Genomic DNA, 24,771 nt, shown 5'->3' with positions numbered 1-24,771 from the left:
TGGGCAAACTATTTTCCTAGCTATTTGTACTGGCATAAGTAAAAAAAAAAATACTGCTCTTTGCCAATGAACAGCTTCTAGAGTAGCCATGTGCCCTCCCATTTTGTTTTACAGAAGACAGCCTTATGTTTGAAGCTGTTCTCTAGTTGCCTGACCCAAGTCTTGTTTAAAATTGAAGCACCATAAGAATAGAGGTTTGTTAATTTGATTTTTCCATTATTTTGCAAAAATCTATATCATTTAAAGAACTATCTTTTTTTCAGGTTTCCTGGAATTCTCCATTTATCCCAAATGGAGAAATACTGAGTTATGAGATCCGCATGCCAGATCCTCGAATAACTCTTACCAGCAACTTGTCATCATCAATGAGCCAGATAGTGACCAACCTGGTCCCTTTCACAAACTACTCAGTCACCATAATAGTTTGCTCTGGAGGTGGTGACTACATTGGAGGATGCACAGAGAGTCTACCTACGTTCATGAGTACCCATCCAACACTTCCCCAGGGTCTTAGCCCTTTGTCTGTGATCCCAATCAGTGAGTCATTTATTGCTGTTTCCTGGCAACCACCATCCAGGCCCAATGGACCCCACATAAGGTAACATGCAGTGATACATGCAACTGTATTGCAATATGTGCTTCTGTATTTCTTAAGAAAATTTGCTTTTAAGCTCTGTCCCATTCTTATACCAGGTTACCAGAGGCTTCTGAAATAAGATAATCATTAATGACAAAGAAGCCTATTTAAAAGATTTCTTGCCCACCACACTAGCAGGGGGATGATGGGTATTTATAAGATATATTTTCAGTTTATGTGATGATCAGTAGTATAAAAAGCTTCCCAATATAAACTGCAAGATGTTTCACAGCTAACAAATGAGTGTGGAATAATTGCTAGAATGTCCTGCCTCAACAAAGTTCATCTCTCTGTTATGCAAACACAAAGCTAATTGCAATAGAGAAGTCAAAGTAAGCCAATAGTCAAGCACCATATACCAGGAAAACATGGGTTTCCCAGAGAGATGTCAGAGACATAGGCAAGGTCAAACACAGAGGATATCTGTCAAGTATAATCAGAGTTCCAAAAAGCAGCATCAGGCAGAACTCCAAAGGTCCATAATACAAGTAAGGGTACAAATAAAGAGCTAAAGCAAAGGCATTATTTCTAGCAAAAGCTAGACCTCACATGTGGGTTTATGTTACCAGAGCCTCCTTAGCCCCACCCAAGGCTTGGTTGCAATATATTACAAGTCTGTCCACTTGTCCTGATGTGTTTCCTTCTTTCAAAGAATTCTGCTTTGGACCTAATGATTCTTCTTACATGAATGTTACTGATTTGCTTCTCAAGAGAATGACACTTTCCAGTAATGGAGCCTTTGTTCCTGAATCAGTACTCATTTCCTCCTACAAGAATAAACCTGCAGACTTCTCCCCAAGAAATCACGCTGTTTTGAGATGGATCTATCCATGGTGTCATCCATCTCTAGGAGCTCTAACAGTTTGGAGTGGGAAGATTGCTTGAAAGGGTTCTTGACAAGAAGTGAAAACAATTAATCTGTAGTACTTAGCTCTGTTTGTTATAGTCCAGAAATAGAACTCTGCATCTGTGGTGATGCACATTTGAAATTATGCCACGAAATATTTGAGACCATCCATTTTGTAATGTGTTCTTTCCAGGGAATTGGGATTTCCTAGTTTCCTGGAAATTCAGCAACCTTACACTAAGGCCCAAAGGCCTTTTTATTGAGTTAATGCTGGTTAGTATTTCAGTGAAGCAAGAAAAAGCCGCTACAGAATTCTTGGGTGGAACAGTAGAGAACTGGTGTATGAGGGTCTGTTGATGTATAATGTATTTGGAGAATCAGTGTAAAAGCCACCCTCTTCATGATTGTTCCAGCACCTTCTCTGTCTCTAACAGTGACCAGCCAGCAGCAGAATGGAAACCACTGGCAGAATAGTTTCTATATCATATCTTCCCTGGAGGGTTGGAGGACACTCCACAGCAGATTTTTGGAGCACATAGTTGGTTACAGGGGAGAGGAGAAAAAGAGAACAAGTCCCATTTTATCTGTGGATATCTGCTTTGTGCAACATTGGATTTAACATACAGTCTGCAAAGACATTACATATCACTCTATCAGATAGAGTTACTTTTCTTGTGCCTTCTAGACGTTTTGGACTACAATTCCCATAAGCACCAGCCAGTGTGGCCAGTGGTCAGGACTGAAAGGAGCTATGATCCCAAATAATTGGAGGGTGCCAGATTGTGGAAGACTGGCCTAGGAATAAGAAAGTGAGAAGATACATCTACATATGCGCTGAGATAATCCTATTGTTCTTGCCTAATATGCAACTATGACATACCTGCAGTAAAATAACTAGACACATATAGTATTATAGATAAGAATATAATAAGGCAGTTTTAAGTCTGTTTTGGAGAAGCAATTCACACTTCTATACATTTCTAGTGATAGAAGTAATACAGCAAAACTTGCACCTGTAAACTTCATTTTCTTCATGGTGTGCCATATGGCTTCCAACCAGAACAACCATTCAAGCTGTTCAGCACAATGTGATAGAGAGAAAAGTGGTTTGGGCAGCCACCACCACCGAAGGGGATTTTTATACAGTTACTTGCCAAGGCTTTAAAAGATTTCCCATGCCTTCCCCATCAAATTACAGAGAGACCAACCAGAACTAAATATTTCTGGATTTTTATGGAGGGAAGGCAGTTCTATTGGTGTTGATAAACTAATAGCATTGAAATAGTTCTTTTGATGAGAAAACAGCAGAATATTTTGATGATGTTAACATTGGAATTCAGTTTTTAGCTGTTTTCTTGCAGACTAGAGATGATGAAAGTGTATGAAGGGAAACCAGCTTTCAGTCTACAAATGAACTGAAGTCAGAGTACCTGAAGTTGAATTTCTTTAGTTCCATTGATTTCAATCCAACCCTACATCTTAGGCCCAAAGTATTTATTACATAATTCACAACTCATTTGTTCCAGTGCCAATCTTAAATAACTTGGTATTTTTAACTCCTTTTTTAATTTCCAAAATCTAAATAAAGCCATGTATGCATGCATTTCACTGCATCTTTCCATTCCTTCATCTATATTACTAATGTGTACATGTGCATTGATTAAAGCAAACATGCTTTGACATAAATTTATGCATAATTAGATTGAAGTTCTTCTGTGTATGTGCATTGATCAAAGTTGAACTGTAAGATTCTGTATCCATCAATATTATTTTGTGAGACAGTTGCTCAGTGTACATGTGTGCATTAGTAAAACATGGCAGAAGAAAAAAAAATCTTAGTGCAATCATCTGTACAACACATCAGCATAGCTTTTTTGCAGGTTTTACAAATGGGCACATATGCAATGATGAGGCAGAAATAAGAAAAAATGCAAATAAAATAACTAGAACTGCAGCAAACTTAAGGATACTTCAGGAATTCATTTAGTTTGGTTTCCAAAGCAAAATCAGCTGATATGTGTATGTATGTGTATGTGGTGTGTGTGTAATTATTATATTTCTGTGCTGCCCAACAGCCAAAGGTCGCTGGTAGTTTACAGCAGCAGATAAAATACAATATAAAATACAAAATGACAATAAAAGCATCATAAACTATAATGCAAAATTTAAAAGTTAAATTTTAAACCAAATGCTAAAAGCTGCTATAGCTTACACAAATTAAGTCACCTTTTAAGCAGTTGACATGGGGGGTGGGGCTGCCATTGAGATGGCCCTTCTTGCTGCCACCAAGCAAGTCTCCCTCAGAAGTGGCAATCAAAGGTAGGCCCCAGGCCTTGATCATCATGTCTGGGCAGATTATATTTGGAAGAGACATTCCATCAGCTATTGTGGTCCAGTCCAGCACCTTATATTGGGTTCAGAAGCATATAGGCAGCAAATGTAAGCATGGCAGAATGGGTGTTCTTTGTTTTGAACCTTCTGGTTCCTGTAATTAATCCGACTTGCAAGTTTTGCATAATCTGCTGGTTCTACATGTTTTTCAAGGACAGCCTCATGTAAAGTGCATTTAAGATTTAAGATTAGGGGCATACCTTTGCCAAAACTGGTAGAAGGTACTCCATGCCACTGAGGTCACCTCAGTGGCATGGAGTACCACTGAGTAACAAAGTAACAAAGGAGCACCCCCAAGCTACAAACCTGTTCTTCCAAGGGGAATGTGACACGGAACAGTTTGAATTTCCTCCATCAAGTTCACCTTGAAGTAACATCCATTGGACTGAGCTTTCATTTGTAAGCCCTCATTCAGTCCATTTTTATTACCAGCACCAGTTTAGTACATCCACACCCTTACCTGAGAAATAGAGCTACATGCCTTAAGTAGACTGAATGGATTCCAAAACTCTGGATGATGCCAATTAGTGGTCTCCTGTAGATGTTAAATAGTATAAGGGACAAGACTGGTCCCTAGTGAACCCCATCCTGGAAAATCCAAGGGGCTAAGCAATATTCCCTGACCACCTCCTTCTGGAGCTGACTGTCCAAGTACGAGTGGAACCACTGCAGTACAGTACTCCCTACTCTCACCTCAAAGAAGGATTCATGTTTGATGGGATCAAAAGCTGCTGAGATCCAGGAGTTCCAACATGGTTATGCTCCTCCTCCTCTCTCTCTAAGTATAGTTCGTCATACAGGGCAACTTTTAACTTACGTGTCCATATCATGTGCTTTTCCCTGTACGTACACTTCAATCGTTTACATTTGGAAAGTCCACTTTTTATAAAATAAAGTGTTGTCCTGTGCTTTTTTCAAATGTATGCATTTTATATGTACAAAAGAACATACATGATTTGGAACACATTTTTTCTTGTGAAACTCACACCTGCAGGCTTGGACTTCCGACCACATGTGTTCAAGTCTGTGTTAGGTTCTTGGGTGTGTGTATTAGCTAAATTTTGTTGAAAAATGAACTCCAACAAATTTCTCATATATCCCTTTCTACAAATGCCCCTGGGAGTCACAGGACATGATGAAATGCATGGAAAAAAAGAGATGTCTATCCCCATATGCCCAATCAATTTTCTTTTTCATACAGCATCCCTGGGTTGGTGCTTTCCTTCCTGATACATTGTATAGAAATAAACAAAGATAGATGGGTCCAAGTGGAAAGCCATCTTTGTTTCCCATACAGTGTCCCTGGGTACAGTGCACATGAATGGCAGCCAGTCTCTCTAGTCACTTGGAACAGTTATTACCTGTAAAAAGAGAGAGGGAAAGGAACATGTACCTTTTATTAAAAGACAGCCCTAGGACCTGTTGTTAAGTCCTTTTTTAAACAAGTTAAAAAAAACCTGGAAGAATTTAAAAATAGCAAATATGAAAACTGACTTTATAAAGTGAGAACCGGTGTGTTTTTGTGATGGACTGGGGACCTGGGAGATCCAAGTTCTAGTCCCCACTCAGCAGTGAATCTAACTGGGTGACTTATCCCCAGTCACAGACTCTCAGCCCATTGTACCTCACAGGATTGTTATTGTGAGGATAAAAATGAAGTGGGAAGAACTATGTAACCTGTCATGGGTTCCTTACAGGAGGAAAAATGTGGGATATGAATGCGGTATAGTAGCAGTAGCAATAAGAACCACATGTGAAAGTCACGAAAGATATTTGACTGCATCATCCATTCGTAAGCAAACTGTGCAGGGGTCAATCATATAATTAATTTTAGAAATTCATTTAATTAAATCAGAATTATGGAGCAACAAGTGGAACTGGCAACAAAGTCAGCCAGCTTGCCCCATGCTTTTCTATTCACCTTCCATCAAAGAACATTATGGTAACAAGTGGCTTTTATACAAATTGCATGGATGGATGGATGGATGCATGCATGCATGCATGGATGAATGAATGAATGAAGCAGCATTCCATGGCTACAGAGCATGCTCAGTCCTCTCTGACTTATTTGGGAGGCTTCGCTTCCGTTAAGGGTTGTTTTGTTTTGTTTTCCTTTTTTAAATAATTCTGCAAATTGTGGCTTTCTTGAGCTTGTGGGAGGCTTTTCTTGTGTGTGGTGCTGCTGCTTTGGTCACATAAATTTTGGCTTTCAGCTTTGGCATCCTCAGTAGAAGGACTGAAGGAATGCAGGGCAAAGAGAAGCCAAAGAACAATGCTGAAATGGAATGGGAGAAGTGCGTATTTCTAAATGTGGCTGCTTACAATTACAGTTTCTAAATTGTTTCATGAGAAATCATACTTAAACAAATATTAACTGGTTTACATTTGCAGTGTGGGTGCTGCTTTTAGAAAGAATATCAAAGATCCCACCGAGATTTCCTTCTGTGACTTAAGGCTTGCTGTCCGAAAGAAGTTTATCGATGGAAACTTCAGTCAAGTTATTGTAAAAGGTTATGCCAACGTTTAATGTCATAAGCCATTAAACACTCTCAGAATCTTTCTTCCTAATCAAGGAAGTGTTACAAAACATATAATTGAGTCTCAAATCCTAAAACATTGCATTTACATATTACAGCTGTAAAAACAAAATAATATGTGACTTTTAAAAACAACCTGATTTTTCTTTTTTCTTTTTTTGGTAATAACATTAGTTGAGATAATCCCAGCATTCTGCTTGTCTTTTGTGTTAGGTATGAGCTCCTGAGACGTAAAATCCAGCAGCCACTTGCATCAAATCCCCCTGAAGATTTAAATCTCTGGCACAATATTTACTCAGGAACTCAGTGGTTTTATGAAGATAAGGGTCTTAGCAGGTGAGATTACAAAAAAACTATAAAAAACAAATGCTAGCATTTTGTATAGCCCACGCTTAATAGTTCAAAGCGTTCCTTGTGTCTCTGTGTTGTGAACATGTTAATTATGTAATGGAATATTTTCTGTCATCTCCTTTGGTATTAGCCTTTATTAACACACCTGTGATTTTTGTTTGTTGCTATTTTGTAACCCCTGTGTTCTGAATGCCATTTCATTTTGCTTTTTCTCCTCCCAAAACATACCACTCTCAAGAAAGTGAAAATTGAACTGTTGGGGGTACTAAGCAAGCAGTTTGCAAGTATTTAATTTTAAAGAGAAATTGGCTTGCTTATTGGCAAGGGACATATCAGCATAGGGGGAATCAACCCTGTAAATCAGTGATGCGTCAAGTCTAGGGAGCCTTGGGTTCCTTGGAAGTTTACTATTTCTTGATGGAATCATATGTAATTTCCCCACACACATCTGAGAATTTCTTGTTAACTAAAGAAGCCACTGAGAATTGCCAATGGGGGAGCAGTGTAAGGCATCTTTTTTCAATTAAGCCAGTTTTCTACCTCCAAATAGCATCCCATCTTCTTTCAGTCTTCTGCAGGGAATGACAGAGGTATCAATTTCTCCTCCCTCTCTCAGGGAAGAGAACAGAGGACCCTTTCCTGAGATAGTCAACCATGATAGCTTTTACATATTTCCTAGTCATGGAATCAGACTGTCTGTTACATGAATCCTGTTGCATCCTGTAGATGACTCACTTGTTTATATTTACTTAAAGTATATGTGTGGTGCTCTGATCAATTCCGGGACCACCATGCACTCACTTCAAGTTAACACACCTGCCTGTCCCTGGAGAAGCAGTGACTGTGCTCCAGAGGTGGGACCTTACCACCAGCAGCTACTTCATGGAACCAAGACCAAGGCAGCAGCTGAAGGGCAGTGCCAAAGGGCATCTCCTGTTTGGTGCCCGGGTGTTGGACTTTGGCGGAGGAAGAGGGCACTGCACAGCAGTTGCTATTGCTGAGGTCACAGGTAGGAGGAAGAATGGCATTGGGTGATCAACAAAAGAGGGGCTAAATAATTCACAACTATCCCCTTTTCTGGTCCTTCCCCTGTCAGATAATTCTTGGCAGTCTTTCCATCTTACCCTAAGGCTTGGTCCTTCTGCAACTGAATGCCAGGTTGGCCCAGAATAAGAACCCCCCCCCCACCACCCCCATTCATGACTTGATTGTTGATGAGGGAGCTGACCTGGCTTGTGTCACTGAAACCTGGGTGGCTGAGCTGGGAGGGATTACTCTCTGTTATGCCCCCTGGGTACTCAGTACAGCGGCAGCATTGACTCAAGGACTGGGGTGAGGGTGGCGGCTGTGATCTATAGGAATATGATCCCCTCTCTAGGCTTCCTGTTCACTCAAGTGTGGGTCTTGAGTGCTTGTACCTTGTGCTGAGTGCCCACCCTGCTGCACATCAAATTCCCTGCCTGACCTGATGGAGGTGGTCTTGGACCTGGTGATGTGGACTCCCAGGCTGATAGTTGTGGCATCTTACATTCAATGCTGAGGCTGCTTTATCTGGGGAAGCTCAGGACCTCATGGCTGCAATGACAACCATGGGGCTGTCTCAACAACTCAGTAGTGCAATGAATTTGCACAGCACTTTGAAGATAAATTCTCTCAGATGTTATGAATTGGACACTGAATGCAGTTCCACCACAAAGACATCCAGAGCACTGACTGTTTTATTGGACCAGCATCCAATAAAACTTATATGCTTGCCCTTTGCCCCTCATGGCTTATTACAACAATTAAGGAAGGACTCTCTACTTGAGTTCAGGAGGCTGTAAATGCCTCCTTGAGAGAGGAAGTGGTGCCAGCTTCTTTAGAAGAGGCTGCAATTAAGCCACTCCTGAAAAAGCCTAACCTGGACCCAGAGGATGTTAACATCATCCAGTGGCCAACAATCCCTTCCTGGGCAAGCTGCTTGAGGGGGTGCAGCTGAACAGCTCCTGGCACTCTTGAATGGAATGGATTATCTATACCCATTTCAATCAGGTTTTGGGCCTGATTTTGGAAGGAAAACTGCCTGGGGATGACCTTTGCAGGGAGAAAGGTGTGGGGACTGCAACCCTCTTGATTCTCCTGGACCTCTCAGCAACTTTTAATTTCATCGACTATGGTATCCTTCTGGATAGGCTGGCTGGGCTAGGAGTAGGAAGCACAGCATTGCGGTGGTCTCACTCTTACTTGGCCAGCCAATTCTAGAAGGTGGTGCCATGGGATACCACAGGGCTCCATTTTATTGCCTATGCTATTTAACATCTGCATGAAACCACTGGGGTGGTTAACCAGAGGCATGGGCTGAGATATCACCAATATGTGGATGACACTTAGCTCTACCTCTCTTTTTAATCAAACCCAGGTGAGGCAGTGGATGCTCTGAATTAGCATCTGAGCATGCTAGGGATTGGATGAGGGCCAAAAGACTGAAACTCAATCCAGACAAGATTGAGCAGCTGTTAGTGGGTGATTCATTCATCCAGTTGGGTGATCTTAACCTGTTCTGGATGGACTTGTACTGCGTCTAAAGGGGAAAGTTCATAGTTTGGTGATGCTTCTGGATCTAGCACTATCACTTAAGGAACAAGTGGACTCAGTGGCATGGAGCACCTAGCTGTCCAAATCAGACCTATCTGGACAGACAGAGCCTAGCTATAATAATCCATGTTCTGGTAACCTCTCATTTGGATTACTGCAATGTGGTTTACATGGGACTGTCCTCAAAAATGGTCCCAAGACTTCATCTGATCCAAAAAAAGGCAGCAGAATTATTAATGGGCACTGGCTTATGAAAACATATTATGCCAGTCCTCTTCCAGCTTTACTGGTTGCCAGTTGAAGTCCATGCCTGATTCAAAATGCTAGTATTAGCATTTGAAGGCCTAAATGGGTTGGTGCCAGGTTAGCTGAAGGAATGTGACATCTCATGTACCTACCTGGACCCTAAATCATCTTCTACCTGGAAGCCTCTTCCAAAGGAAGTAAGGAGGGTGGCTACCAGGAGAAGGGCCTTTTCAGTTGTGGCACCACTGGCATGGAATGAACTCTCGAAAGAGGTGTACCTGGTACCTACTCTGTATTCTTTTCAGTGCCAGGTGAAAACCTTTTTATTTCCCAGTATTTTAACAGTTAATCTTTTAAACTTCAGTTTTAATATTAGATTTTATTCTGTACTTTTGCTATACTTCTGTGTTGATTCGGTTGCAATTACTGTGGTTTTATTGTCTTATTTAATTTATTTTTTCTCTTTAGTGCTTGCATTTTTAACTTTTGTTAACTGCCCAGAGAGCCTCAGCTATAGGGTGGTATAAAAATGAAACAAATAATAAAACCAAGAGGGTCAGCTGCATTCTGTGTAATTAAAACAAGTTGCAATTTCCTCCTATCCATAAGAGTCCTCCCCATGAGGTAAACCAGTAAATTAAAGTGCCTGGGTACCATTTGTGGTTTGGAACCTGTGTGTGAAATCCATCCAATCCATTGTCCCATTGAAATGTGGAATTTGCCATGTTTGATCAGCCAGTCCATATGCAAACAAGAAGCCAAACACACCTGAAAGGGTACTTTCAGTCCTGAGAGTCTTTTGCATTATGTGTTTAACCCCATCCTATGTATGCCTAAATTACTGCTTTGTGGGCCTTGCTTGAATTTGACACCAGTTTCCAGGTGACAATCATCCCTAAAACTCCAGATTTCCTCAAAAGTGTCCTTTTCCACCCACAATTCAACATAGTATTGGCTAGAAGAGGTCTTGGTCTTGGACTAATGCTTTCTCCTGTGCCACTCTCAGCATCCTCTTTAATTGCAATGTGTTACTGGCTGCAAACAATTTCACCTTAGTGAAGTTTTGATATGTGAGTGGGGAGTTTGGGTTTAGGAATCTCTTCTAAATCTCTGAGCATTGAACTGAACTGCCTGTGTGCAACTTGCATATATTGAGGCTCTGCTCAGAGGTTCAGCTGAGTATGTGGAGATCAGGAGTCTGGGAAAGCATATGCTATCCTCTTCCCAATGTATATGGAACAGTATGATAGGAGAGGAAAGGAATGGTTTTCCTCATTATGTCTTTAAAACCAAGTTTATGGGTTCCTTTAAAACACCAGTATATATGGTGTTTTATACCTTTAAAACATCAGTATATGCACAGATATCCTTCAGCTGTTCTTACAACAGACATTGTACATCCTGCCAGAATGGACCCAGCTACATTATTTGAGATATTAGATTATTATCTTCGGTGTGATCAGCTGACGAAGCAAGAGGCAAATACTGTTACAATGGGATGTAGAACTTCAGATCAGTGGTGTTCCCAAAAGAGAAAAAAGTACTGTTGAATCAACTTTGTAGCCAAACACTGGCAGCTTGCCATTGCTTTAATTGCATCTTGAATTGAGCTATAATCTCTCACTACTTTGGAAAACAATAGCAATTCTATATAGTATTTCATTTTGCTGTTACCGTACTCTTGTGGTCAGATATTTCAAGCAAACCTGCTATTCTTTCCCCTTGGATTCAGAATAAGAATATCAATTTTTATGTTGGCTGAACAATATTTCATGTTTAGCATGCCAGAATTCTTCAGAATATATCAGACCTATTTCTTTTAATATTTAACCATCTTCTTTAGGTACACAACATATGAATATAAGCTTATAGTGCACAATGATGTAGGGTATACATCAAGTAAAGAAGTGATTGCTACAACATTGGCAGGCTTTCCAAAGAAAGGAAGTAAAGTAACAGCACAACCCCTGAACCATACTGCTATAAAAGTGGAGTGGTCCACACCAAGTAAGTACCCTCATTATCTGTAATATTAAAGAACTGGTTCCCATGTACTTGTGCAGCACTGAATTCCTCACCATTTAATGACAGACAGCTGAATGTGTGACTATTAACATTTTTTGCATACAAAGTGATGTGAAAGTTTTATCAGCGCTGTTAGACCTATACTGGCCCATTCACATATGAGATCCAAATTCTTGAGTGATGTTGCCTTTATTAAGTATAGATCATGCCTGCAAGCATCAGTTCATTTTTGTAACGTTAACTATGTTGCTAAGGTGAGCAATGCAATTATTAGTTTGTCCTACTTTCAAGCAAAATAGCTTGGAAATTATAAAATCTGGAAAGAAAGTTGGCCTTTTATACTCTAAATTCCTTTCCTTTCCAGCCCACTTTCTCTGTCTTAAGCCCCATGCCTTTTATAAGTTATATATTTACAGTTTCTAGGCATTTATAGATATATGTCCATAGGTTCTCTCCATGCAGAAAACGTGTTTATTTTATTTATTTTTTAAAAATGTATGCCATCCATTACTGTTGTCTCTGGACGGTTTACAACATTATTATATCTTATATCTATAATGTATAAGAATGAGCTGTATTTGGTACACATTCAGTTTGTTTTAAAACAAATGCTAAAAGGAACAAATCTGTGCCCTTTCACTCAATTTGGGATTGGGCTATGGCTCGCATAGAGTGGGGGCTGTGTGGGACTGAGGCCAAAGGAAAGAATTGTCTTCAGTTTAGCTTCCCTGCTGTGTTTTGTCACTGGTGGTTGACAACCTTGTACTTGGTTCATGCTTCATTAGTTTATTTATTTATACATGTATTTATAGGATGCCTATAACTGCCAAGGCCATCCTAGGCGGATTACAATACATATGTAAACAAAGTAAAACGTATTAAAACGTATTAAAACACAATGAATTAAAACATCTATAAAAACAATATAAAAGGGGCCACAGCATTTAGCATAAGTGTTAAAAAAATTTAAAAGGTATGCCTTTGCCTGGTGCTGAAAAGAAAATAAAGATGGCGCCAGGTGAATTTCCCTAGGGAGGGAGTTCCAAAGATGGGGTGGAGCAGCGGAAAAGGTTGCTGGTTTCCCCCCAAGTCTTTCTTTACTCTGATTTGTCACTGCTGGCAGTAGGAGGAACAGATTTCTCTAACCATTTCTGATGCCTGCTATTTCGTTTTTCCAGAATGCCCCAGGCATTGCATCTTCCAAGAGAAGATGAGGTTGTGGGAACCACCCACCAAGGTGCCATGTATGTGTGCGCAATCTTCCTTTCTGCCTGCCTGCCTGATTTTCTTTCTTTTGCAATGGTCTTCATTTCTTTGTGATGGTTGCCAGTTTTTTTTCAGAATGAGTCAATATTTGGGACAATCTGGGAAAAATAAAGAGCAAGTACCAGGAATAATACAGAATGCAGCTTCTCCCACCACTGTTTTTGTTGGCAGAAACTCTGTGTGTGTGTGTGTGTGTGTGTGTGTGTGTGTGTGTGTGTGTGTTTAATAGATATGGGGGAAGCTGAAAATAAGTGAATGTGCCAAACCAAAATGAATGCTGAACTATTTGAGGAAGGGGTAAAAGAGGGACATTGAACTGGTTTTGTATAAATTATGTATGTGGTGAGGCCTATTAAGCAAGAGAGCAGAACTTGACCATAATGTATAGAAGCAGTGATTCTGAATACAGCAATTAATTCAACAACTATTTACTGTTCTAGATGCATTTCAAGCTGCTGCAATGTTAACAGATAAAAATTCTGAGCATACTATGGCAAAAATTCAGTGCTATTAAGGTTACTCTGATGGTTCAAAAGCCAGTATTTCTCTTCAAACTCTGCTTTGTTACCAAGGGAGTTATGGATTTTTTTGTATATGCAGATGTACATTTGCGCTGTGTCATCTTAAAAGGAACATATCCATTTAATCCAGATTACCTGTCCATCAAAGTAGTGGGTTAATTCTTTGGGATGTACATGCAAATCTGTCTGTAAGCACTTGCTAGTGCCTCTCAGCAAATATAGGCTCCTTATTTTATAATTGGATGGCTGAAGTAAGCATGCTTATAAAAACTGACAAACCTAATAGATCTGAAGCAGGCTGCTGAAGTTTCATTACTTTAGTAATCTGAACCTCTGACCTTCTAGATAGAGGTAATGCAATCTGGCTTCATTTTCATTCTTACTGCAGAAATTTTCTAGATATCTGTTTATGAATGCAAAGGTTAAACATCAAGTGAGGGTCATTAGAGCAAACCCTCATTTATTCTTTCATTGCTGAAATGCATTACACTAGGCAAACTAAGCAATCTCCCTTCTTCCAAATGTTTTTATTTTGTCACAGGGGTAGAAAAAGTCCCCAATAACTAGATCACTTGAAAATAACTGGTTTTATGTCTTTGTTGCCAATGGGATCTAGATGTTTAGGAAATACAAATCATGTTAATATTGCACTACTGGAATAAAATAGAAATAAAAACCTTATGTTGAGATGGTCCAATGCATGGCCCGCAGGCCACATGTGGCCCTGAGGCCTTTTCTGAGGCACTCTTGATGCTTGAACCCCGCTGAGGCTCAGGAAGAGAGTGGGTCAGGCTGGCAGCCTCATGAGAGCTTACCCCAGCATGCCTTGTGCCTCTCCAGCTGATGCACTGGAGCTGAACGCCCTTGAACTCCTCACCCTGAGTAAACAGAGCATGCTGGGGAGAGTTTGCTGGCTCAAGTACAAGAGAATCAGCACGCCAATTCTAAGAAGGAAGTAAGGGCTGGGGGGGGTGGTCACATGAGGGGGTTTCTGGGTAGGAGAAACAGGAAGAAAGGGATGGGTCACCCCAGAGGAATGGTCATTTTGCTTGGGCTGTGGTCAGAAAAGTTGCTGCCTGTGATCTCTGTAGAAAGCCAGCTCCCCCTTCCAAGGTCAAAGTACTGCCTGACTTTGGAAATGTTTCTTGATCCATCCTCCCTAAAGGAGGTAAAAAGGACATCTACTGGGAACAGGGCCTTCTCTGCGGTGGTGCCCAGATTATGGAATACATTTCTCAGTGAGGTTCGCCTGGTGCCGAGCCTATACTCTACGGCGCCAGGTTAAAACCTTTTTATTTAATCATTATTTTAAAAATTAGTATTTTAATCATTTTAAAGTTGCTTTTGTTTTGTTTTGATTGGGTTTATCTGTTCTGGTTTTGATAATTTTATTGTATTGTTCTGTTTTATCAATTGTTTTATGGTTTTGCTTTTATTCATGTAAGCCGTCCTGAGATGCGATAGTGAAGGGCGGCATACAAATGTTAATAAATAAATAAATCCTAAGGTCTCCAAGGTTCTTGAACAGGGACCATAGCACTGCAGTGTAAGTACCTTTAGGCTTATGACAAATTTCTATGTCGATGATCTAATTGAACATTTTATCTGAAAATGTGTTTGCCTTTAACTTGCAGTGCTAATGCTGTCCTGTTTCTTGGCTGTCTAGATGGTGTTGCCCATTTGGTATTTAGCTTAGCAACCAGCCAAAAAGAGGTGCTTCTCCTTTTGCTTTCACATAACAATAACAATAGAAATAGGCTAGGTTAGAATACTGCGCATCAAGGAAATGCGACTTCATAATAGGAAGTGACTCCAAACTGAATATCTTTCCTCCCTTCCAAACGAGAAAGGGCTGACTGCACCCTCAAGACAGGTCATGCTACAGCTGGGCCAATCACTTGGAGCATCACACTCTTCTCACCCTCTTAAACTGACTCCATATAATTTGATTAATTATACAACCACCCATATTGGCTAGCTCACTAGACTTTCCTACAGAACTTTCATAGAGAAGGGGAACCAAAGCTATCTCTGTCTGAAAAACAGGCCTGAACCCAGAATGAAATGGGTTGAGATACTGTATGTTCCAAAAATGTATGCAACTGCACAGCTGCCACCCTCTAGCCCCTTGCATTAAAAAGTGCATTAACAACCAGAAAACAGTTCACATAATCTGCTAGATCCAGGGAAGGCTTTTTCAGGCATGAGTGCACCAAGGCCTCCTTCAAGGTGGTAGGCACTGCTCCATAATTCAGAGACACATTCATGAATTCCTGGATCCAGCTGCTTAGCTTGATTATGCCTGGATGGGCAAGGCTTGAATGTACATGTTTTAGGTGAAAGAGCTACAAGTTTTGTCTTGTCCATATCTTTAGGCCTCAAAAACCGAAACTGATTCCATATAATTAGAATTATATAGATAGAAAGCAGCGTTCAAGCTGGCATGAAAACAAGGGATTTCATTATCAACAGAAGTGCTTCACAAAATTATTACAGCAGGCTTCTAACATATGCTTTACCAGGTTAGACCAGGCCCTCTGGACCACTTGGAAAACTCTGTATGGTTACTTGAAGGTGCACTAGAAGCAGCAACTACACAGTGGGGAGATTATGTGCCCTTAGATGTTATGTGCTATTGTAAAAAGTCTTTTCCATTTCTGCTGTCTTTGTCATCCAAGCCAGAATTGCCCAGAGCTCCCCAGAAAACCGAGGAGTAGCTCAGTTCCACAACACAGCTATGTTCACAGATGCATCTCAGCGTTCCATAAAGTGATTGAGCTTCAATAGGATAGCTGGCTTTGGCTGCCAGAATTTCCTCTGGAGCATTCAGTGCTCCATCAGGTTCCATACGTCTCTACATGCTTTTCTATGAAGCCACCTAATATTCACCTAATATTCACCTGTTGGAACATCAGAATTAGCCCAGCTGTGTGAACAAATTTTAGGTCCACTGCATATAAATGGTGGAAATTTTAAGAGATTTGTCATCATTTAAAGCCATAAATATGTTTTGTTTTTGTTAATTATACAGCCCTGCAAGATTTACAAGGCAGCACTGAATATTTCCTCCTCTTATGGAATGATACTGGCCATAACAACTCCAAGAAGATCCCTGCCAGTGAGAACCATGCCTTCATTGGAGCATTGCGGCCGAACACAGAATACCAGATTTTACTGCAGGTTTTCAATGGGATGCACAGCATCACCAGTGAGGCAGTGCATGTGACTACAGCAGATGGAAGTAGGTTTAGTACTGAGGGTAGCCTGGCTTAAAATCTGAGAATGAAATTGATTGAAGTTTGTTAGAGCTGAGATCAGTCATCCTTCCATTATGAAATTTCCTGTATAGAAGAGAAAAGGACTATAACGCTGAAATGCTTAAGTGCTGGTTGTCATCAGGTGGCCGATCAATAAAAGGTCCCACTGAGACAGCAGCACAAAGCTCTAATACTGACTACTAACCCACTTTGTTCTTAATCAGCCCTGTTTACTACTATCCATATACCCTGTCTGGAGTTGCATTCATGTCAATACATTGAGGAATTTAAAAAACAATGAGCATGTTTTCAAAAGATTGGCTCTGTGAAGCAGTGCACTTCTGATGTGACATTCAATGGTGGGACATTCCTGAGTCACCACAAATGAAAGGTGTAAATCCAGGCTTTGAGAGAATTTCCCTGTGACTCATTTCCAAGTCAGTTAGCAAGTAGGAGGGGGGCAGGGGGAGGAAAGAAAGCAACTTGTGAATCTGAAATGTGTTTGGAATGGCCTTTCTAATCTTTTTGGCTTTATAAAGTCTCATTATAAACATTATAATATCATTACCTCAGAAGCAAGTGTTCCAGGTCATTAGCAAAGCACTTTAAGTGGGGATTGCATTTCCTTTGCAATGCCAAAGGTCAGACCTCTTTTGTTTATGAAATAGAACTCACTGCAAGTGCAATTTTTCAACTGGTTAAGATGGACTTGCCAGATAAAAATAGGTCTTTTGCATAGCTATTTCTGACATGCTGAAATAATGTGTGTAATTTAAAACTAAGGAAGGGTTTTGTTTTAAAAAAGATGCAAGGCTTCTTCATTATCTATGGTAATCAACATCCAAAATCATTTACATAATAACAGTAATGCACATTGCTTCACATTGCTCAAGCTACAAGTCTACTAAACGCTAGTGATATGTCACATTTCACCAAGGAGAGCATTTTAGATTTGCTTCACAAAGAAAATTGCCATGGGGGTATGTGAAAGATGAATCCAGACCAAATAACTGTAGATGGGGCCACACAGATAAGTAGATAATTTATCATTGTGTCCCACTGGTCACATTGTTACTAAAGACCAAGGCGATGCTGGTGGTATACAGCGCTTTACCACCATCTCCCACTGTTTCTAACTGAGATTATAATAAGCCAATTTAGAAAGGGATACAGACAGTGATAACTCCATCAGAGGCAAGTAGATAAACTGCAGACACTTTGCTAAACCTAAATTCAAATCTGCATTTGGTTAAACAACTGCTTTTGCAGAGACAGCTGGAGTTTATTCAGTATCTTCCTTTATTTCTAGAGCCGGAGGGCATGTTCCCTCCAGAGGTTGTCATCATCAACAGTACAGCTGTACGTGTCATCTGGACATTGCCTTCAAACCCAAATGGTGTTGTCACAGAGTATTCTGTCTATGTAAATAATAAGCAATACGAGACTGGAATGAAGGAGCCTGGGTCTTTCCTTTTAGGGGATTTGTCTCCATTCACCGTCTACGATATACAGGTTAGAACAACATTCTTTCTCATTATGTATTACAAATACATACATGGATGTAGGGATATTAACAAACATCAGCATAGTAGTGTGCATGCATAACAATGTGCGTCTGTGTGTGACATACCTTCCTTGGTCTTTAAAGGAAGAATTCAGTCTACCTATCTACCTATTTAAGCATGGAGATAAGAACTACATATAAGCATTTATGGGACTATGTTTATCCATGTACACTATGTATGTAGAATGGAGGTGTCTGCTTTTGCAAATGCTCTTGCAAACTGACCTGCCCTGGATGACCCTAAAATTATACTTTGGATTTTTCACATCAGTTCTTGGCTCAAAAATATATTAAAATATGTGTAAAATGTATATTTTATGATAAAGTACTATTTTGTGAGAAAATGCATTCATTATACCCATTTAACTGCAACTGTTTGTGTAAGTTTTTAAAAATTACAGATTAAAGAAGCAGATTAAGTGGAATCCACTTAAGAACAATGAAAAATTGCAAAATTTACACAGATTGGAAATAAGCTGGTCAGTCCATCCCCAAATTCCACTGATTGAGCTGGAGTTCTATACTCACATACATAAAACTGGATTTACATTTCTTAATCTCTCTCTCTCTCTCTCTCTCTCTCTCTCTCTCTCTCTCTCTCTCTGTGTGTGTGTGTGTGTGTGTGTGTACACACATATGCAATGAGCCCACAGCAATGTTTAATTTTGAGCAGACATTTATTTTTATAGTGGCACAATGTATTCATAGTTTTCTCTTGTAAGGACATCAGACTATATTTCCTTTGATCCTGAGATACTGAACTTACAATATATATTACAAAGACACAAAGATCCTACTCCTACTCATTAAAAGAAAATTGCAATTGTTTTAAAAACATCAGACATGCATAATACATCAACCCAGACAAATAATGATATTGCATTCGTTAGCCTTTTATCATTTCCCCCCTCCTCCCTTCTCTTTGTGGAACAGGCTGTTCTCAACTAAGAAATCCTTGTCTTTTAAAAATACAATTAATATTTAAAACCTTTATTTTCCCTCTTTTCCTCCTCCTTATTTCTTTCCCTTTAGACTTTCCCAAAATCTAGATGTAATTTTCAGGTTCTCTGAATATATATTTTTAAAAAAGCTTAGAAATATTTTTCTATAATTTAATGGCATCCATTTCTTGAAGAGTATGTTGCTTTAATTGCAACTTTCCCATTTTATTTGTCTCACTCAGACTTGGCTAAGTTTGAATTATGTATGGGGTGGTTGTAACAGTAATCATGTATACTTTGTCCTAAAATTTGCATCCAGTTGCAACATGCCATAAATAAACGTCACCCAAAGGTACACCATAACAGATTTCTATGTTCCAGCCCCTCTGCAGCATCAGGCTCTAACCCCCATGAATACACATATGACTTTCCAGTTTCTGTATGGACACACATTTGTCTTTTCTCAGCAGAAATGCAAATTCCAAATGCTTTCACACCTTTGAGGCCTCCATATTAATTTAGTATAGGCATGTTATGTGTCCTGCAACATTAATCAGTTTGTTCTCCAGCTTCTATTTCAATATTAGCACCAAGATCTGTAGCACTGACTTATAACATAGAATCCAACAATTTAATTGCTTGTTTTGATTTTTTTTTTCATATAGCATTTCTTATTGAATCCTCACCTTCCTTAAACAGTTTCTGGATTTGTGTTTGGCTTGCTTTTGGCAATCATTTGTAGACATCTGTCAATGTATACTTTTGTACATTGAATGACCTCTTAGTTGCTAATGCAAAGGTGACATTATTAGTCTTCCTTTAGAGCTATTTAAAGTACTCTTAAGAACTAAAGGAGTCATATGTTGTCTCCTGTCTTCAAAGTTCATCAAACATTCATACTTCACCGTGAAAGCTAATTGTTACTATTTAGAAAAACAAAGAATCAGGTAGTTCCAAAAAGGCAAACTGATCAAAAACTGAGGAGTGTCCCAATCCTAAACATAGTATTTCGGAATGAATCCCCTGCCACTCATTTGAAATGAGTCCCCTGTGAAATGAGTATTTCCATAACTGCATAATCCTCTTTAGTGGGCACTAGTGAGGAAATGTTCCACATCTGCAGAATTAATCTTTAATTACAGAATACCTCTCCTTCATAAAATAGAATAGGGCCCTCTATGTTTGTGGGATAGGGAAGAGATAGGGAATTATTTGTTCCAATATAGTTAGCATTGTCGTATCAATTTTCCAAATTCCTGCACATTAACTTCTGTGTTTGTCCCCATGATTAACCATAAGCTAATAGCCTTAATTCTGGGATAGCCTCATAAAGAAATCCTGCACTTTTTTTGAATCAGAGCTTAGTTTGTGGTAAGCATGGTTTTATTTCATTTAATGCTGACTGAAATTCTGAGATAGGTAAAGATGAGACATGAACAGCATCAGCTGATATGTTTTGTCTAGATTCCTTCTCTAAAGGTACCGGGGAACCAGGGTGTACCTCCCATTCTCTTTCAGTATCTGGTGCATCTTGTTTTGTCTCAGATGGTACTGGATGTCCATGGCAAGGGCATAGCATCACAAGAAGGGGAGCAATCATCCATTCTTGCCCACAGTGGTTTCCTCAAGACCATGGAGCAGAATGCCCAAGAGACATTCATCATCATGATCAACAGCACCTTCTTTTATGCTTCCCAGGGGTCTATATAAAAAGTTCTCAAGTCATCTTCTGTATGAGCTCTAACCAGACCCATAGCAGAAGGGAATGGCTGAAGCAGTTGGAGTTAGGTGGGAATATCACTAATACCATGTTTCCCCGAAAAGAGGACCTACCCCGAAAATAAGACCTAGTCTTATTTTCGGGGTAGGTCCTATAATATAAGCCCTACCCCGAAAGTAAGACCTATTACCAAAAATTATTAGTAATAGGTCTTACTTTTTTTGCATACTTGCAGAGTGCCAACGGGGTGCAGAGGGCGCAGCGGAGGATGCAGAGCAGCTTAAGCCGATACTTCCTCTATAGTCCTGGCTCCTGTGAAGGGTGGAGTGATATCAAATGCACTCCGCCTGTCACAGGAGCTGGCGCTATAGAGGAAGCATTGGCTCATGCCGCTCTGCTTCCTCCACTGCCTGTGACAGTACCGGTAGCAGGTGCTGGAGAAGATTGGTGTATACAGCTTTTGGCAGCACTTGGAGTGCAGAGCAGAGGTGTGCAGAGCAGAAGGGTGCACAGCAGAGAAGTGCAAGCAGAAGGGTGTACATTAAATGTACATTTTGTACATTATAAAATAAGACCTACCCAAAAATAAGACCTAATGTGTTTTTTTGAGCAAAAAAAAAAAAGACAGTGTCTTATTTTCGGGGAAACACGGTAGTCCTACAAGCCATTCCTTAACTGTGGGCACACAGAGCCAAAGGAAAGAGGAGGGACCAGGAATTAGGGATTCCAAAGTTAGATGTCAAATGCGGAAGTAAGAGCAAGGTAGGAGAGGTTCAAGTGATTCACTGTTCAAGAGCTTTATTCCTGTGACTCAGCCTCCTCCCCTTCCTTCCAAGCAGATCAGGCAAAGCTCTTCCCATTTAAGTCTTCATAATGTTAAAACTTCCAGAAGAGGTAAGACTTTGGAATCTGAATTCTTCTTTTACTCAGTTTAAAATCCAAGCCAAAAAGTATTTCTCATCTAAATACCATCCCAGCTCACTTTTTCTGCCCCATGATAACAAGCTTTCATCCCAAAATGCAAAACATGTTGTGATTAAAAAAAAACAAACTCTACTTGAACCAAACAACCAGTGCCCTGTACTTAATCCAGTTTTTGCTTATTGTGATATCCTTTTGGTGTTCTATTTTCTAGAGCACTGTAGAAGGTTTCCTATTCTATTTCTGCCCAACCCAACCCATACAGGGATAAGAAATAGCTTTTGATCAACTATGAGCAGTAGTGTACAAAATATAGATTAACATCCCTGCCTAGACTTTAAGTCCTACCAACTTGAGTTGCTCAGGTAGATTAGAAACTAAGGTCAAGTTGCACAATCTGTAGCCTCTTAAGTGTGCTCTGAATTTGCACCAAATCCCCCTCCCACAGATTTTTCTGCTCACTATTCTATCCCTTCCTCAGAGATTCTCATACAGAAGTCTCTTTTCCCAGTAAAGGTGGAAAAAGAATAATCTGTATCAGAGTTACTGTGATGTGTGTGTACAAATGCATGTGTGTGTGCACATGTGTGTACAGGTACATATATGTACATGCATATGTGTGTAGCCTGAGATAATACCACGTTTTGAAAGTATATGCATCTCTGTATTAAGGAATAGCCATGTTTTCTTGCAATCTTCGTCCAGAATTGAAGCCTTTACCATTGCACTGAATTCAGTTGTGCTAACTTTGCATTCATCCTTTGCATTCAACCCTTTGACTTGTTTTTCTGAATAGTTAAAATAACATTTTTTTCATTCTACCTGATACAGGTTGAAGTCTGCACTGTATATGCTTGTGTACAAAGCAATCGAACACAAATTACAACTGTGGAGGATGAACCAAATGAGTTAGCTGCACCACAGGTTCATGTTCTCAGTTCAAGGTATTACAGCATTTTTATTTTTCTTAACTAAGGTGATAAAAGAAATAGACACTGATTTTGTTATTCCAGCTGTAAAACAGTTGGTGTTTTCATAAAGCTCCAAGATGCAGAATGAACAATGCAATGAACCATATAACGTTAGACCATTGTTCTAACTAGCACAGTATTGTCTAGGCCAGAACTGCACGATTTCTTTCAGCCTAAGGACTGCATTCCAAGGATGGACCAAACAAAAGTGATTGGGCCAAAAAAAAGTGGGGGCACAAGGATGTCAGTGTATTTTAGCATGGTGCTCTTGCTGCCAGTAATTAAGCCTGAAAGAATAGGGGAAAACTGTATAAAAGCCAAGAAACCACGAATTGACCCATGGTTGTAGGAAATGCCTGGGGACTGAGTCATGGTTTTCTTGGAGGGCTGGATGCAGATTCTGGATCTGAAGTTCCGTCATCCTGACCTTGTCTGTCTAGTAGTATCTAAGCAGGGATGAATGCGAGTTTTATTTCAATTTACTTGATATGTGGACTTGAACCCAAACTGTGGTCTGAATTTTTGTATGTTTCTGAGCTTGCAATGCATATAATTTAAAACATACGCAAACACACTTTAATGAGGAGGGGGATAAGCATTTCTTTTAAACTATGGATATTTGTATATGGTTTTTTTCCCTAACATACGTGCTTTATACACAGTTTTGAGTAGAGAATTTCATTCCAAATTCACTTTCCAAACAGAAATATAATTTTCAAATTCACCTATTAATTCAGAAACTATGTATTAGTTGGTTCATATTAAAATGTGATCAAAATAATTTTCTCCCCTATCTTTATATGCTGCATACGTGAGGATCTGAGAAGCCTTACTGAGCTTCACTGCAGATGACCTAAGGCCTCCAACATTGCATGGAACTGATGGTATAGTTTCTTGACATAGCCAAGATCTTGGGGTATGCAGGGCAAAATGTAAGATGTTCTTTAGGAACTCCTGCACAATATTCTAGGCCTCACCCTCCCATTTCCAAAGCAAAGGTGAAGGCCACCAGGAATGGATGGATCCTGAGTCTGGTATGTCACAATCAGATTCTGAAACTCTGGTTCAAAATATTGTAGGGAAATAATTTTAGAGCATTCCATTTTATTCACTGTCTGCTGAGTCAGCAGTTTAGCGCTTATTCTTTGTGTCATTTGTCAGTATGATAGGACAAAGCCAAAATGTTACTGGGGTGTGGGGAGAAGAAAGTTGTATATTTGAAATTATTCAGTGGATCCTTTTTCTCAAATACCTTGTCAATTTAATTTCTGCAATGAAGCAGCTTCTCTAGACTTGTTGGGGATGTTGTCAGGGTGTGTAGAAAAGTTTCTCAGTTTGCACATCCAGCTGCCCATAAACTTATTTATATATTTAATCAAGTGGATATGGACATAAGAAGTAATTGTAATGTAATTGTAATTGTAAAGTAATTGTAATGTGTAATTGTCCTCATCGGCAGCATGACAAATACTGCATTAGGATTCAAATCTGGATGTTGCAATATTCCCCAGTGCACTTCCACATAGGTACATTTGGCTTTGTATTCCTTTTTCTACCTTTTTCTTATTATAGGCAATGTTTTTGAAAGCAAAATGGGTGCCAGGCTGGAAAAACAACTGAATGGTGACAAATGTAGGCATCTTTTTTTTCCTAAAAAGATCCACAAGTGCCAATATTTCTGAAAAGAGAGGCTATAACTAATGGGCATTCATTGCCAAGACATTTATCAAAATTATGGCAACAATAAAATAGTTAGCCTCCTGCAATCGTGTTATTGTTGATGGGATTTTATTACACTTTTGGCAGAGATTGTGACTTAGCCTGTTTCTTGAAAAGGGGGAGAAACATCTCTGTTAAATAACTAAAAATCTAACATGTAAATCTTCAGACATATGCCAATAGAATAGATGTATTTCTGTAGTATTTCAAAGCAGCTTCCATCTCTTTGTATTTTTTGTTTGAATTTTGTTATTTGTCTATGCAAAATGTCATTGCAAGATGA

At 39.6% G+C, this 24,771-nt stretch overlaps 1 protein-coding gene across 1 annotated transcript in view; it reads left to right on the top strand.

Annotated features, from left to right (window-relative positions):
• USH2A (usherin) overlaps nucleotides 1-24,771 on the top strand; it is a 579,889-nt gene that overhangs the window by 376,243 nt on the left and 178,875 nt on the right. The window contains exons 41-46 of the mRNA XM_044449731.1: nucleotides 264-598; nucleotides 6,626-6,748; nucleotides 11,427-11,590; nucleotides 16,427-16,636; nucleotides 17,962-18,164; nucleotides 22,630-22,742. Coding sequence (XP_044305666.1) covers nucleotides 264-598; nucleotides 6,626-6,748; nucleotides 11,427-11,590; nucleotides 16,427-16,636; nucleotides 17,962-18,164; nucleotides 22,630-22,742 — 1,148 coding nt within the window. The remainder of the gene's footprint in view (nucleotides 1-263; nucleotides 599-6,625; nucleotides 6,749-11,426; nucleotides 11,591-16,426; nucleotides 16,637-17,961; nucleotides 18,165-22,629; nucleotides 22,743-24,771) is intronic.

This window comes from Varanus komodoensis, unplaced genomic scaffold, assembly GCF_004798865.1.
Source record: "Varanus komodoensis strain SLA01 unplaced genomic scaffold, ASM479886v1 scaffold1, whole genome shotgun sequence".
In the NCBI taxonomy this organism is placed as follows: domain Eukaryota; kingdom Metazoa; phylum Chordata; class Lepidosauria; order Squamata; family Varanidae; genus Varanus; species Varanus komodoensis.
Note: the sequence above shows the minus strand (reverse complement) of the source record. Positions and strands in the feature narration are given on the sequence as shown.